Source organism: Chelonoidis abingdonii, chromosome 12 (assembly GCF_003597395.2).
Source record: "Chelonoidis abingdonii isolate Lonesome George chromosome 12, CheloAbing_2.0, whole genome shotgun sequence".
NCBI lineage: Eukaryota > Metazoa > Chordata > Testudines > Testudinidae > Chelonoidis > Chelonoidis abingdonii.
Genome location: NC_133780.1, coordinates 164,657 through 178,837, shown reverse-complemented (window position 1 = coordinate 178,837; position 14,181 = coordinate 164,657). Strand labels below are relative to the sequence as shown.

The window sequence follows — 14,181 nt, the reverse complement described above, 5'->3', positions numbered from 1 at the left end:
CCCCCTTCGGCCCATAACCTGCCTCAACCCCTATCACGTCCCTGCCCCCGCCAAGCCCTGGGCCCCCATTCCTCCATCAGCCCCCTCCCTGCATTACCTCATAACCTGTCTCTCACCCCTTCCCCACTACACACCTCTGCCCTATCGTCCCCCTCCCCCCCTCATTGCCCCATAACCCCCAGGGCTCCTCACCGCCCCTCATTGCCCCATAACCCCTGGGCTTTCCCTCCTCTCATTGACCCATAACCCTAAGTGTCCACACCGTAACCCCAGGCCTCCCCTTTCCCCATCACCTCCCCACTAATTCCTGCCCTTAACCTACTGCCACCTTGGGCCCTGCACCAGTGCCTGCCCCTAACCCCCTGTGCCTGATAGTCCCCCATCCCCTGTCTCTGGGGACCCTGAATTCTGTCCCATCCCCAATAACTTGCTTGTGTCCTATAGGCTACTGTGCCCTATAATCCATCCCTGCACCTCCTTCCCATAACTCTCCCTGCTCCCTTCCACTCTCTGGGGTCCCTGCTGCCCCCCTTCACCCTGACAAACTACCCCTAGTTCCTCAGATTCTCTCCCCACTTTCATTGCACCTCCACATTCCCTCCCCCCACACCTCTTCCCCCAGTTACTCCTAATGTGAATACACAGGCTGGGGAAGGGGCTGGCTTGGCACGCTGTGGTCTCTGATCCCAGTGGGGAGAGCATCCCTGCCCTGGGGTCTCCCTGCCACCTGAGTACTGGCACAGAGACCCCCAGCCCCTGGCCTGCAGAACCCCACTGCGGGCAGAGTGAAGCTGAGTCTCAATGTCCTCCCGGCCAATCTCCTCCTGTAGACCCAGGGGTTATTCACCTGTGCTGCACTATAAGAGACAGGTTGATTTCTGGGCAGCTGTGATGTGGGCAGGGGTCCCAGCTGCTCCCTATGGGGCTGCAGCCCTGCAGCTCATGGGGTCCCCTCCGTGTGTGCCCCTCAGATCTCAGCAAGTCCATGGCAGCGCGGCAGAAACTGGAGGCACAGTTGACTGAGAACAACATTGTCAAGGAGGTGAGTTCCCCACCCCCCAATTCTGTACTCTCCCCCACCCCCCCAGCTGCCCCTCACCTCCCCTTGTTCTGCTCCCTCACAGGAGCTGGGGCTGCTGGATGCGACCAACACTGTCTACAAGCTGATTGGCCCGGTGTTGGTGAAACAGGACATGGACGAGGCTAAAGCCACTGTCAGCAAGCGGCTGGACTATATTGCTGGGGAGATGTATGTGTGGAGGGGGGGAAGGGGGTTTCCTGAGTGGTGGGCTGGCTCTCTGCTCCTCCAGCCCCCAGGCAGGGGCACTGGCTGGCTCACAGGATGGGCCCTTCCCCTCTAGGGGGCATGGTTAGGATCCACTCCCAGGCAGCCCTGGCTCGCTCATGGGGTGGGGAAATGGGCATTTCCTCAATCCAGCCCCGGGGTGGGCAGGGGCCTGAGCTCTGGGGCCTCTTGTTTTGGGGGCTGGGAGGAGGGTTCTAGGCCCAGCTCACTCTCTCTCTTCCCCCTGCAGCAGGCGCTACGAGCTGCAGATGCAGGAATCTGAGAAGAAGGCAGAACAGCAGCGGGAGGTGCTGGCCCGGCTGCAGCAGGAGTATCAGCGAGCCCAGGGCAAAGGGGTGGCCAAGGCATGAGACAATGCTCGGGAGGGTGGGGGCTGTATTTAAGGTTTTCACTGTTTGAAATAAAGAGGTGATGCACAAACTGATGGCACCTGGCTCTCTGTGCTCCCTCCCACCCCCACTCACCGGCCCTGGGCCCCTGCTGTTCACTAGCTCTGGCTGCCTCCTCGCAGGGCAGGGCAGGGCTTTGTCCCCCCCAGGCACAGCTCTCTTGCCAGCTGCTTCTAGTGTCTTTATTGCATTAGTGTTACCGCAAACAAGGCTGGGGCCACAAGCCCCCTATACAGTGATGGGGGCTTGGATCACACAGTCCTTCCCCCCACACGTCCAGCTGGGACAAGTCCCTGAGAAGCTGCCATCTCGGCACCAGTGGGGGCACCCCATCTCCCACCTCTGTCTAGCAGGACGTTATCACAGTGGCCTCCCCACAGAATCCTTCTGGCAGGGGTGAGCCCGTGCTGTGGGGGGTCACTGCCCCTGCCCCATGGGGGCAGCCCACCCCCAGCTGTACCTCCTGGGGGGACAGGAAGTAGGTCCTGACCTCTAGGGGGAGGAGGTGTCAGGACATCATCCATTTCAAGGCACTTAGGTCATGGCCCTGAGGCTGCTGGGCAGGCTGCCCCGGGGCAGACCAGACCCTGATGCCAGAAGACATGAGAGCAGCCCCAGGCCAAGCAGACAGCCCTAGGCAGCTCCAATTCCCTTCCTCAAAGCCCGGGAGAGTGCAGGTCACTTCCTTTCCTCCAGGCCCAGGAAGCCGCAGGGCAGTTTTGGGGTTCGCCATCAGAAGAGGGCCCTGGCGAGCTTGCGGCCAGTGGCCTTGATCTTGGGGAAGGTGGCGCTGAGCTCAGCCCTGCGGGGGGCAGCACTGGGGGGCAGGGGAGGCTCCTGGGCGCTCTTGGGGCGCAGCACAAAGTCCAAGCTGGAGCCATTCATGGCATAGAAGACATTGGCTGTAGGCGGGAAGGTCAGCTCTGCAGGGGAAGAGAGAGGGTGTGAGGGGGGGTAGGGAATAGGGTCCCCCCACCCACTCATGGGACCCCAGTTCCCTAGGGAGACCCCATTGCTATGGGTGCTCCCTGCTCCCCCAATCCCTACCCCAGGGACACCAATTCCCCCTGCACCCCTCACCTTTCCCCTCAGGCAGCAGCTGGACCAGCTGGAATTGGGGGGCAGCCCCCCGCTCCTGGCCGTGCTTCTCCAGCACCTTGGCGATGACGGACGGGGTCTTGTCCTGGCTGGTCACCTACAGCAACACAACTCGCACTGTGCACAACAGAGCCAGCCCAGGCGCCCCAGAGAGCACCACCACATACAGGGAAGTGATCACCCCACAGAGATAACACAAGCGCCGCCCCCCACCCCCCCACCCAACATGCAAAGCTGGGAGAACGCAGCAAATCCTGCCAGACATCCCAGAAAGCCTCATGCCCACCCAGTCAACACCCCCGCCTCAACGATGCACACACACGTATAGGGCTAACCTGTTCATAACAGACACAATGTGGCAGCCCCTCCCCAGAGAGAGGGGCACTGAGTCAGGGGACCAGCTGCCCCCTCCCCATAGCAGCTGTGGGATTGGGGTCACTTTGGGGAAAAGGGAGGTTCCCAGGCTAAACTAATAGCCTGGCCCACCCCAAACACACTGACTGCAGCAGGAAGTGTCACAGCAAGACAGACAGGGCAGGGTTGAGAACCCAGGAGTCCTGGCTCCCAGCCACCCCTGCTCCCCCCTAGCAGCTGGGATAGAACCCAGGTGTCCCGAATCCCAGCTGCCCACTCCCCCTCCCAGAGATGGGAGAGAACCGAGGCATCCTGGCTCCCAGCCCCCAACCTGGAGACAGGACCCAGGCATCCGGGTGCTCACCAGGATGCTTTTGTAGAGGCTGCCATTGTGCAGGGCCATGCGGGCACGGATGATGCAGCAGTCGGAGGGGGGATGCCCAGACTCCGGGTTGGGAGGGGCAGGGAAGGCAGAGCCGCATGAAGCCGAGCGCCGGTGCCCCCGGGGAAAGCCCCCCCCGGTGGGGGTGGGGGGCGAGAGGCCCCCGGCCGAGGAACCCACGTCCTCAGGAGCTGTGTCCAGCGCAGAGACTGACGGCCACTTCATGTGCTGCGGGGACGCAGAGGGGGTGACGGGACAGCGAAGAGCACAGTGCTGGGATTGAGGGAGGGGGAGGAATGGGACAAGGGGCAGGGGACTGAGGGGGAAAGGGGGGTGGGGTGCAGGACTGGGAGAGAGTGATCAGGTGGGGGCAGGAAGCAGTGGTAGGTGGGGGTCTCTCACTGCGCAGGCGAGACAGCAGCTGCGTGGCCACGGGGGGGCGGAGCAGGTCAGGGCCTGCAGCCAGAGGCCCCTTGGGAGCTGGGCCCCTCCCAGGAGAACCAAGGGTTCCCCCGGGACTCAGCAGCCTGGGAGATGAGGGAGGTAATCGATGAGAGCGAGGGGGGAGAACTGCTTTACATTCAGCCCACCAGCCTCCACCCCCTTCCCTATCCTCCAGGCCCCTCAATGTCCAGAGCCCCCCTCCCTCAATCATGCTCAGCCTGCCGCCCGGCCCATGCTCAGCTCTTGTGCAGTGGGAGTAGACCAGGTGGGCTTCAGGGGCTGCTGGGAGGGTTGGGCCTCCCCAGGGGGTTCCAGATCATCACGAGGAAGACTGTGACTGTGGGGAGAGGGGGAATTAGAATTGCACAATATACACAAACCCCCGGCCAAACTTCTACACACACACACCCTCACATGCACCACCACAACCCCCAAACCTCTACACGGCACACCACCTTCCTACATGCAACACCCACCCAACCGCTACCAATACTCACGCCATAAATCTAACAAACACTGCCCATCCGACCCAACAGTCAAGCCCAACAACACTGCCACCACACGACAGCTCCTACAGCACCAATACCCCCGAGCCCACCACCACCAGCTACCTCTGTGCCTCAGCAGGGGGGCGCAGCGCCCGCAGCAGCGCTGAAGGGGGAGCTTGGGCTGGAACTGTAGTTGCGGCACCGGACTGCAGGAGACGCAGTGGGCCAGCCACCCGAACTCCTAGGGGAGAGTGGGGTGGTTACTAGTGGGGGCATGCCGGACATGCGGCTTATGACAGGGCAGCGGGGCAGAGAGCGGGCGGGGCGGCTATACTGTGGGGGAAGGGCGGGGGCCCAGAGCCCAGGGGCTGTTAACCAGCAGGGGAGGAACCGCACAGAGAGCCAGGTGGGGCTGTACGAGGTGGGGGCAAAGAGCGATAGAGGGGGCTGTACTGGTGAGGGGGCAGGGAGAGCTTAGAGAGCCCAGGGGCTATACTTCCGGGGCAGCAGAGCAGACAGAGGGGGCGTACCGGGGGCGGGGAGAGCAACGAGGGGACCCCAAGCCAGAACATGAGGGAGCCAGCGGCCCTGGCACGGCCTAATACCTTGCGCGTTCTTCGAAGTGATGTATCCGTTCGCCAGAGAACGAGAAGGTGCCAATGAGCCCCCACAACCGACCCACACGTGCTCCCGGACCCCCCATACACTCCCAACCCCCATTGCTCCCCAGCCCCCACTGCCTGGTCACATTGCTCCCTGCTGCTTCCTTGCCTGGCCCCCCAGTTCCCCCATTGCTCCCTGCCCCCATGCGCCAGCCCCCTGAAATCACCCCCTCACTAACCACAAACTTGCGCGTCTCCAGTGAACCCTCTCGCTGTCTCTTACCAGCTATGGTACCCTCCATGAGCGACAACATTGCCGTGAGACCGTGGGCATGGCTTCCCATCCGACTGCCAATGCTGTCCTCACCCCACCTCCATACCTAACCCTAACCCAGCCCCTCACACCTAACAGGGTGCTGGATCACCCCCGCCTCCTCGGTCTCACCTCCGCTTCGTCCTTCATGGCCGTGTCCAGCATCACCAGGTCTCGCAGAGAAGGTGCCCAGGTCCGGAACCACGCCCTGGGGGAGCAGGAGTCAGAGAATGGCAGCCCCCCCCCGCCCAGCCCCCACCATTCCCACCATGCCCCCCCCACCCACCCCGCTGTGCACCCTCCGGCCCTGCACAAACACCTGTTAACCCCTGCAACCCCGCCTAGCCCCTCCCATGCCCACCACTGACCCTTCAGCCCCCACCGCCCCTCCATCCACAAGCACTCGCCTAGCCCCCAGGCACCTTCTACACGCCCCTACAAACCCCCCTGCCCCGCAGCACCTGCCATAGCCCCACCCAGTGCCTGCCATGCCACCCTCCAGCCCCCCACAGCGCCCCCACCAATCTGTCGACCCACAGACCTCACCTGCCCCTCACTCCCACCGTGCCCCCTCCAACCCCCCACACCCCGCCTGCCACACAGCACCCCACCTAGTCCTCCCATGCCTGCCGTGAACGCTCCAGCCTTTCTTATATTGTATGTGAGTCTTACTGTTGAGCCTATGTGAGTTTTACTGTTTTGCATGAATGTGTGCCTCAGTTTCCCTGTGTGCTGCACCAATACCTCGGTGGTGGGAACAGGGGTGTGTGATTTTGGCTGAGACCCTCTGGGGCACATGAGGCTGCTCCAGCTGCCTGCACATGTGCTATGGCAGGTGCCCTTTGTAACCTGAGGACCAGGTGACTTCTCAGAGGGGAGCTGTGTTAGTCTGTAGCTGTAAAGAAGGACAGAGCCTGTGGCACCTTACAGACTCTCAGACCTGCTTATGCTCCAATGCGTCTAAGGTGCCACAGGACTCTGTCGCTTTTGGCAACCAGGTGACTCTTGGCCTCAGAAGCGAGACAAAGATGAGGAGAAGCAGCAATGGGGGTGTCTGTGGTGGGGTCGCTGGAAGCTGGCAGTCTGCTTGGGGGGACTGGAAGACGGGGAGTCCTGGGCCAGATGGACTTGGCTGAAAGTTACTGATTTCTGTGCTAACACACACTGTTCTACACCATGTTTCCGTCAACTAATAAACCTCTTTTACCTGCTGGCTGATAGTCACATCTAACTGCGGAGTTGGGGTGCAGGGCTCTCTGGCTCCCCCAGGACCCCGCCTGGGCGGACTCGCTGCGGGAAGCACACGGAGGGGCAGGGGTGGCTGAATGCTCCAAGGTCAGACCCAGAAAGGCTGAAGCTGTGGAAGCTTCTTGCCCTGGAGACAGTCTGCTCCAAGGGAGAGGAGGCTTCCCAGAGTCCTGCCTGGCTTTGTGGGGAGCAGTTCCAGAGCATCGCCCAGGGACCCCGTGACACCCGCCTACCCATCCCACACCCACCATGCACCCTCCAGCACCCACAGAGCCCCACACAAAGCACACTGCCAATCCCCTCGCCCCACAGCCCCCTGCCTGGCCTCCAGCCCCCCATATACCCCACCCAAACCATACCTCCAACCCAAGCTATTGGGCCCCCCACATATTTCCCAGCCTATTGTGCCTCTGCCCAGCCCCCCATATACCCCAACCAGGGCTGTCCAAGCCCACCACGCCTCAGTATCCCCCCCACCTCTGCCTTCCTGGGCCCTGGAGGGGGAGAACAGGAACGGGGCAGCCCCTCCTATCCTGTGCCCCTCCCTCCCCCACTCACCACTGGGCGCTGCTCCTGGGGTCTCCGCGGCTGCCGGCGTGGGGCAGGGTCAGTGCCAGATGGTTTGGAGGTGCCCTCCTGGGGGGCAGAGGAATGTGAGAGGGGCACAGGGTGCGAGTGTGAGGAGGAACAATGAGACATGGGAAGGTGTCGGGGACGAGGGCGGATACAGGAGACGTGGTGAGGCACAGGGGTTGGGCCAGTTGGGTAGGGAGGGGGCAGAGGGAGGGAGTGGGGGGCAGGATGGGAAAGGAGGACATTAGGGAGCCATGGTGAGGAGGTGGGTAGGAGGCAGTAATGGGGGGCAGGGAACCGGGGAGCAGGATGGGGGCACAGGAGCCGGGGGGCTGGGAGGCGGCTGGGGGCAGGGAGTTGGGGTTAGGATGGGGCACAGGCTGGGGGACTGGGAGCCGAGGGAGCAGGATGGGGGGGGCACAGGAGCCGGGGTGGCTGGGGGGAAGATGTGGGGCAGGATGGGGGCACAGGAGCCGGGGTGGCTGGGGGGGAAGATGTGGGGCAGGATGGGGGTGAGGTACAGGAGTCGGGAGGCAGGTGGCCCCTCACCTGGAACAGCAGCTGCCGACTCAGGCTGTAGTTATCCTGTTCAGAACAGATGGTGCTGAGCTCCTCGTAGCTGCGCAGCGCGTCCCTGGCGGGAGGATCGGGGGGGGGGGTGAGTGACCCCTGAGACATTGCCCCCCCTGATGGCCCCCGACCATCCCAACCACCCGGCTCCACACACACACACCCCGGCCCAGCCCCACCTGGCAGTCTCATCCCAGGTCCGCTTGAGCCGGTGCACGGGGCTGGACTGCAGGGCAGAGATGATGGCGCAGAGAGACGAGAAATTCCTCAGGGCGCGGCACTCCTGGGGACACAGCGGTCAGGGTCACGGGGGGCCAGCTGCAGGGCAGGGGCTGGGCTGGCTCAGGGGTCGGGGGGGCCTGGCTGGTACTGGGGGCAGAGCTGAGATCAGACGTTGCTCTCACTTCCACTGTGTGAATCCTTTTCTCATGAGCCATGGGCCCATTGCTGGGGGCAGGGGCCGGGGACGGCCCAGGCTGTGAGACCAGACACAGTGCGGTGACCCTGACCCCAGAGCACTGAGCTCCGGCCCCACACTCACCTTGGCCACGTGGATCCATTTCTCCAGGATGCAGGCCCGGTGCTGGGGGCCAGGGACGCGGTTGGGGTCTGGGGGCCCGACACAGTGTGACGACCCCGACACCAGAGGGTTGAGCTCTGGCCCCACACTCACCTCAGCCACGTGGATCCATTTCTCCAGGATCCGGGCCCGCTGCTGGGGGCGCAGCCCCGGCCTCGCCAGGCAGGAGCGGATCACGGCCCCCGCCAGGCGGTTGAACTGGTGCACCGTGGCACGGACGCTGGGGCAATCCCGCTCCCGCCCCTTCTTGTCCCGCTGAGACCAGAGCGAGCCCAGGCACTGGTAGGGCACGACCCGCAGGAAAAGCGCCTGGGGGGAGGGGAAGGGGTTAATGGGAGGCTGCACCCCAATCCCTCCCACCTACCGCGCCTGGGAACAGCACCTGAGGGGGCAGGATTAATGGGGGGCTGCACCCCGACCCCAACCCACTGCTAGAGGAGTCCCTTACCCCTCACCCACAGGAACATCTCCTGGGGTGTCCTGAACCCCCCCCTGTAACCTAAACACTGAGTCCCCCCCCATTACCTATCCCCACCCCACAAATACCCTGACGTGGGGACCTGTGGGGTACAGCCCCTTCCCCCGCCCCCTCCCCACACTCACCGCCTCCACTAGTGTCAGCTGAGAAGCCACATGGTCGGCTTGGAAGATCAGGATGTCAAGGGGGTCAGGGTCCCCCCTGGGGGACACTCCCCCCTCGGGGCCATCTTCCCCTACCCCCCATTCCTCTTCCTCCAGCTCCCCTGCAAGGGGGGGGCAGTGTTAGACCCAGTGGGGGAGAGCCTGCCCCACATATAGACCCTCCCACCAACCCCAGTACCCCCTCCCACCTCCCCATCCCCCAGATCTGCCCCCCACCCTTATCTGCCTGCCTCTTGGCCCCCCAACTTGCCACCCAACTCCTTCTGCAACCAGTACCCGTTACCCCCATCCATACTGCCCCCCTCCCCAGGTCCTGCCAGGCTTTCGCCCACCCCCAGCCCCCCTCACCTCATTGCTGGACCCCCGCCGGCACCGCCCCGTATGGCAACGAGTTCTTAGGCATCATATCCTCAGCCTCGGAGCCACTTGCCCCCAGTGCACATTGCAGGCTGCCGGGCCCAGTCGCTTACCGATAGCGCTCAGAGGAGCGAATAGGCGGTCCAACGGCCCCTCCGAAATCCTCAGGTTACCCATCCCAGCCAGGAGCACCATCAACCTAGAGGCAGTAGAAGGCCCTGAGGGAGATGGGGGTGACATGGGACACAGCCAGAGGACAGGTGAGGGGGAGGCTGTGGGGGGGGTCCACTCACCGCTTTTTGCTCAGTCTTCTCTGCGGAGACGGGCCCTGGCTCCAAGCGCCCGACCGATCCTGCAGCCTAGAGGGAAGACCGGGTCAGGGAGCTGCGCATCGGCCCATGCCCCTGGGGCCTTGCCCATGTCCCACAGTGCCAGGAAGGCTCCTTTCCCTAATGTGCATGTCCCCGTAGCAGCCAGAGCGCGATGGCGCCAGCTGCTACAGGTCCCAGCCCTCCCCGTCTCATGGAACCCCCCATGGCGCCCCTGCCCGCCTCGCTCTTACCCAGTCCCGACTCCCAACACGGACCCGCATTGCGCTCCCTAACTTCTCCGCCCTCCGAGTCCCAGCCCCTCCCTCTCATCCTCCCTGATCCATGGGCCTTGCTTCTCCCCGCCGACAGCATCGATCTCCTCGGCCAAGTGGAGCCAATAGGCTCTCCCCTATGTTGTCCCCCCCCATCCCTCTGCCTCTCTTCCCCACCCTATAATCCCTATTCATACCCGCCTCAAACGCCCGCACTTTCCCCCAGCATTCGTGCCCCCTTCACCCTACTGTATCCCGTGTCCTCGCAGCCCGCGCTCGTTGAGCACTCCACCATAGCATCTTGCCCCTATTGTGACACCATGTCCTGGTACCCCTTTCCCCTTACGTCACGCCCATGTTCTTGCACACCCGTTCCCTCCCCGCCGGAACTTACCTCCCAGCAATCTCTGCGCCCCCTCCTCCCCTTCACCATCCTGCGCCCCCTCCACCCCACGAGCCCTTCACCCTGTCAAGCAGACAGCCCCAGCGACCAGTGGGGAGGCGGGCGATACACCCGGTACGGTGACCAGGAAGCAGAACGTACAGGTGCGGTCGCCCCAGCATCTGGGCACTCAGCAGGTGCCGGAACACAAGCCCGGCACGCAAGCAACCCCGGCCTTCACGAGCGGGCTGGCTCCCTGCCGGCCCCGGAGGCCTGTGGGGAGAGCACAAAGTCAGCCTGGGCCCCGCCCACTCCTACCGCATGATGACCACGCCTGGCCTCCCTGGCGCTCCACCCCCAGTGCCTGTGCAGAGAGCATTGAGCCAAGAAGCCAGACTGGAACCCCCACTCTGCCACCGTGACCCAGCCTGGCTCCCGCGCGCCTCCCCCGGTGGCCTGTAGGAGAGACGCCAGACACCCTGGGGCCCCGCCTCCTACGCAGGTAGACCCAGCCGGCTCCCCGCCCCCCCGGGGCCGTGTAGGGAGAGCACTCAGTCAGCCTGTACCCCCTCATGCTCCCTTCAGTGACCCAGCCTGGGCTCTCCCGCACTCCCCTCAAGTGGGTTTCTGGGCCTGTGGGGAGAGTGTCAGAAGCCAAGCCTGGACCCCCACATAGCTCCACAGTGCCCTAGCCTTGGCCTCCCCCCCCTCCCCGCAGGCCTGTGCGGAGAGCTGTCAGAGGCCAGCCTGAGACCCCCACTTCGTCACAGTGACCCAACCTGGTCCCCCCCTTCCCCGCCGCGGGCCTGCTGGGAGGAGCAGCCAGATCACCCGTGGCACCCCGCCTCCTACATCACGGACCCCAGCCTGGCTCCCCAACCTCCCCCGCGGGGCCTGGTAGTGAGAGTCACCGAGTCAGCCTAGTACCCCCCTACATGCTTCCCTCAGGGACCCAGCCGTGGCTTCCCCGCACATCCCCTCCCCTGGGGCACTGTGGGAAGTGTCAGCAGGCCAGAACCTGACCCCCACTATCCGCCCAGCTAGTGACCCCGCCTGGCTCCCCCCCCTCTCCCGCAGTGCCTTTGCGTAGTAGTGTCAGATGCCAGCCTGGACCCCACTGTACGGTTTATCGCCACAAACGTGACCCAGGCCTTGGCTCCCCCCCCTCCACCATACCGCGGGGCCTGGTTGGGGAGAGCGCCAGTCACCCTGGGGCCCGCCGCCGGTCCTAACATCAGAGTGACCCAGCCTGGCTCCCCGCCACATACCCCGGGGCCTGTAGGGAGAGGCACCATTGCAGCCTATGCACCCCCTCAATGGCTCCCTCATTGACCCAGCCTGGCTCCCCGCCTCCCCTACCCTGGGGCCTTGGGGAGAGTGTCAGAGTCGAGCCAGCCTGGACCCCCACTAAGCGCCACAGTGACACACAGGCTGGCTCCCCCCCCTCCCGACGCAGGGCCTGTGGCGGAGAGTGTCAGAGCCAGCCTGGACCCCCACATATTCGAGCACACGTGCCCAGCCTGGCTTCCCCCCCCTCCCCGCGGGCTGTGGGCCGGAGAGCGCCAGTCACCCTGGGCCCCGCCTCCTACCTACAGTGACCCAGCCTGGTTCCCCGCCACCCCCGGGGCCTGTTAGGGAAGGAGCACCATCAGCCCCTGGACCACACCCATGCTCCCTCAGTGACCCAGCCTGGCTCCCCGCCTCCCCTCCCTGGGGCCTGTGGGGAGAGTGTCAGAGCCAGCCTGGACCCCCACTCCGCCACAGTGACCCAGCCTGGCTCCCCCCACTCCCCGCAGGGCCTGTGCGGAGAGTGTCAGAGCCAGCCTGGACCCCCACTTCGCCACAGTGACCCAGCCTGGCTCCCCCCCCTCCCCGCGGGGCCTGTGGGGAGAGCGCCAGTCACCCTGGGCCCCCGCCTCCTACTCAGTGACCCAGCCTGGCTCCCCACCCCCCCGGGGCCTGTGAGGAGAGCACCAGTCAGCCTGGACCCCCCACTCCTACCCAGTGACCCAGCCTGGCTCCCCGCGTCCCCTCCCTGGGGCCTGTGGGGAGAGTGTCAGAGCCAGCCTGGACCCTCACTCCGCCACAGTGACCCAGCCTGGCTCCCTGCCCCCACTCCAGGGCTTGTGGGGAGAGCGTCAGAGCCAGCCTGGACCCCCCACGTTCCCCTAGTGACCCGGCCTGGCTGCCCCCCGACCCCGAGCCTGTGGAGAGAGCATCAGAACCAGCCTGGACCCCCCACACCATCCCCTCTCAGTGACAGCCCCCCTATACCGCTGGGGGCCCGGGGAAGAGATGGCACCAGAGCCACCCTGCCCCCCACACTCACCCCTGGCTGGGTGCCCCCGGGCTGGCGCGTGGTCACTGTGTAGATCACTCCCTCCTCGGCCTCCTCAGTCAGGGTCACTGGGGGCTGCGGGAGAGCGGAGTTACCCCGGGTATCACTGCTCCCCACCCCTCCATCTGCAGGAGTCTCATCCCCCCTCCCCCTGGATTTCCCCTGGCCAGCTGTATATGAGCAGCCTCACACACCTACAGGACTTGTCACTGTCCCATCCCAACTCACCTTGACAGGCAGACAGTACCACCGAGTCCGGGACAGCCCCCCTCCCTCCTGACCTCCCGGCCCCAGGCACGCCCCCAGGCGCAGGAAAACCTTCATCAGCGCCCCCCGCCCCCCCAGACAGAGACCCCCTCCTGCTGCCTACTGGGGCGTGGCCCCCACCAGCCTCCCCCAGAACTGCCCCCTCCCCTCAGGCAGAGGGAGCACTTTGGGGGACATCTGGGTATGTGGGGGGCGACAGACAGATGGCTGTCACCACCTCCACCCCAAGGTGCGTGTATGCTGAAGAGGTTCACTGGGTCCTGCTCAGGCCCACTTGGGGGCGCAACTCTTACTGGGGTGGGGCGTCGGGGGGAGGGAATCGCCCAGCTGAGCCCCCTGCAATCCTATGGGACAGGCCTGGGCCTGTGGACCTGGGCAGAGGAGTTCGGGGTGCATAGGTCTTGGGGGGCTGGGTGGGAAAGTTAGGGGGCACAGCAGGGGTTCAGGGGCACAGATAGTAGGGAGGAAGGGAAGGGGGTGCAGGTGAAAGAGGGCGCACAGAGGGACCCAGTGAACCTCTCAGACATGCAGGCCAAGGCAGCTAGCCAGGCAGCCACCCTTCCCGCCTCCCCAGTCACACACACACCAACAAGAAACCCCTCCTACACTCCCCCGTCTGTCCCCGCTCCCCTCCCCCGTCTGTCCGTCTGTCTGTCCCTGCTCCCTTCCCCGTCTGTCTGTCCTGTTCTCCCTATACTCCTCCCCGTCTGTCTATCCCTGCTCCCCTCCCCCGTCTGTCCGTCCGTCTGTCCCCGCTCCCCTCCCCCGTCTGTCCGTCCGTCTGTCCCTGCTCCCCTCCCCCGTCTGTCCGTCCGTCTGTCCCTGCTCCCCTCCCCCGTCTGTCCGTCCGTCTGTCCCTGCTCCCTTCCCCCGTCTGTCCGTCCGTCCCTGCTCCCTTCCCCAGCGTCCCTGCTCCCTTCCCCAGTCTGTCTGTCCTGTTCTCCCTATACTCCTCCCCGTCTGTCTGTCCCCGCTCCCCTCCCCGTCTGTCTGTCTGTCCCCGCTCCCCTCCCCCGTCTGTCTGTCCCTGTTTCTCTCTCTCTGTCTCCCTCCCTGTGGTTCTTCCGCCTTCTCTGTCTGCTCCAGCCCCACCCCCTCCCGCCCTGCTCCCCCAGGCACTTCCCCAAACCTGCCCTGCCCCCCCAGCGCAGGGACTGGGTGTGTCCTCGGGAGGGGATGCTCACCTGAGCCCTATGACCCCAGGGAGCGGCAGGGCAGTTGGGGACCAAGGGGAATTTGGGACAGGAAGTGAAGGGACATCTCAG

General features: G+C 64.6%; 2 protein-coding genes and 1 long non-coding RNA gene across 3 annotated transcripts in view; 1 reads left to right on the top strand and 2 right to left on the bottom strand.

Annotated features, from left to right (window-relative positions):
• The window catches only part of PFDN6 (prefoldin subunit 6), a 2,821-nt gene extending 1,091 nt beyond the window's left edge, over positions 1 to 1,730 (top strand). The window contains exons 2-4 of the mRNA XM_032788400.2: positions 972 to 1,042; positions 1,125 to 1,249; positions 1,536 to 1,730. Coding sequence (XP_032644291.1) covers positions 972 to 1,042; positions 1,125 to 1,249; positions 1,536 to 1,656 — 317 coding nt within the window. The 3' untranslated portion in view covers positions 1,657 to 1,730. The remainder of the gene's footprint in view (positions 1 to 971; positions 1,043 to 1,124; positions 1,250 to 1,535) is intronic.
• LOC116829522 (uncharacterized) overlaps positions 1 to 13,421 on the bottom strand; it is a 91,580-nt gene extending 78,159 nt beyond the window's left edge. Inside the window, exons 1-2 of the long non-coding RNA XR_012656888.1 lie at positions 12,878 to 13,421; positions 12,637 to 12,724 (exon numbers count right to left, since the gene is read on the bottom strand). This is a non-coding gene — a long non-coding RNA (uncharacterized LOC116829522). The remainder of the gene's footprint in view (positions 1 to 12,636; positions 12,725 to 12,877) is intronic.
• On the bottom strand, positions 1,864 to 10,634 carry RGL2 (ral guanine nucleotide dissociation stimulator like 2). Its single transcript, XM_075071528.1, is given in 16 exon segments — positions 1,864 to 2,618; positions 2,776 to 2,890; positions 3,512 to 3,875; positions 4,560 to 4,702; positions 5,509 to 5,556; positions 5,558 to 5,584; positions 5,923 to 6,225; positions 7,183 to 7,260; positions 7,747 to 7,831; positions 7,947 to 8,050; positions 8,441 to 8,656; positions 8,951 to 9,090; positions 9,460 to 9,545; positions 9,640 to 9,705; positions 10,474 to 10,584; positions 10,630 to 10,634. Coding segments are annotated over 16 exon segments (2,082 nt in total). The 3' UTR covers positions 1,864 to 2,427.
• Positions 13,422 to 14,181: the final 760 nt, after the last annotated feature.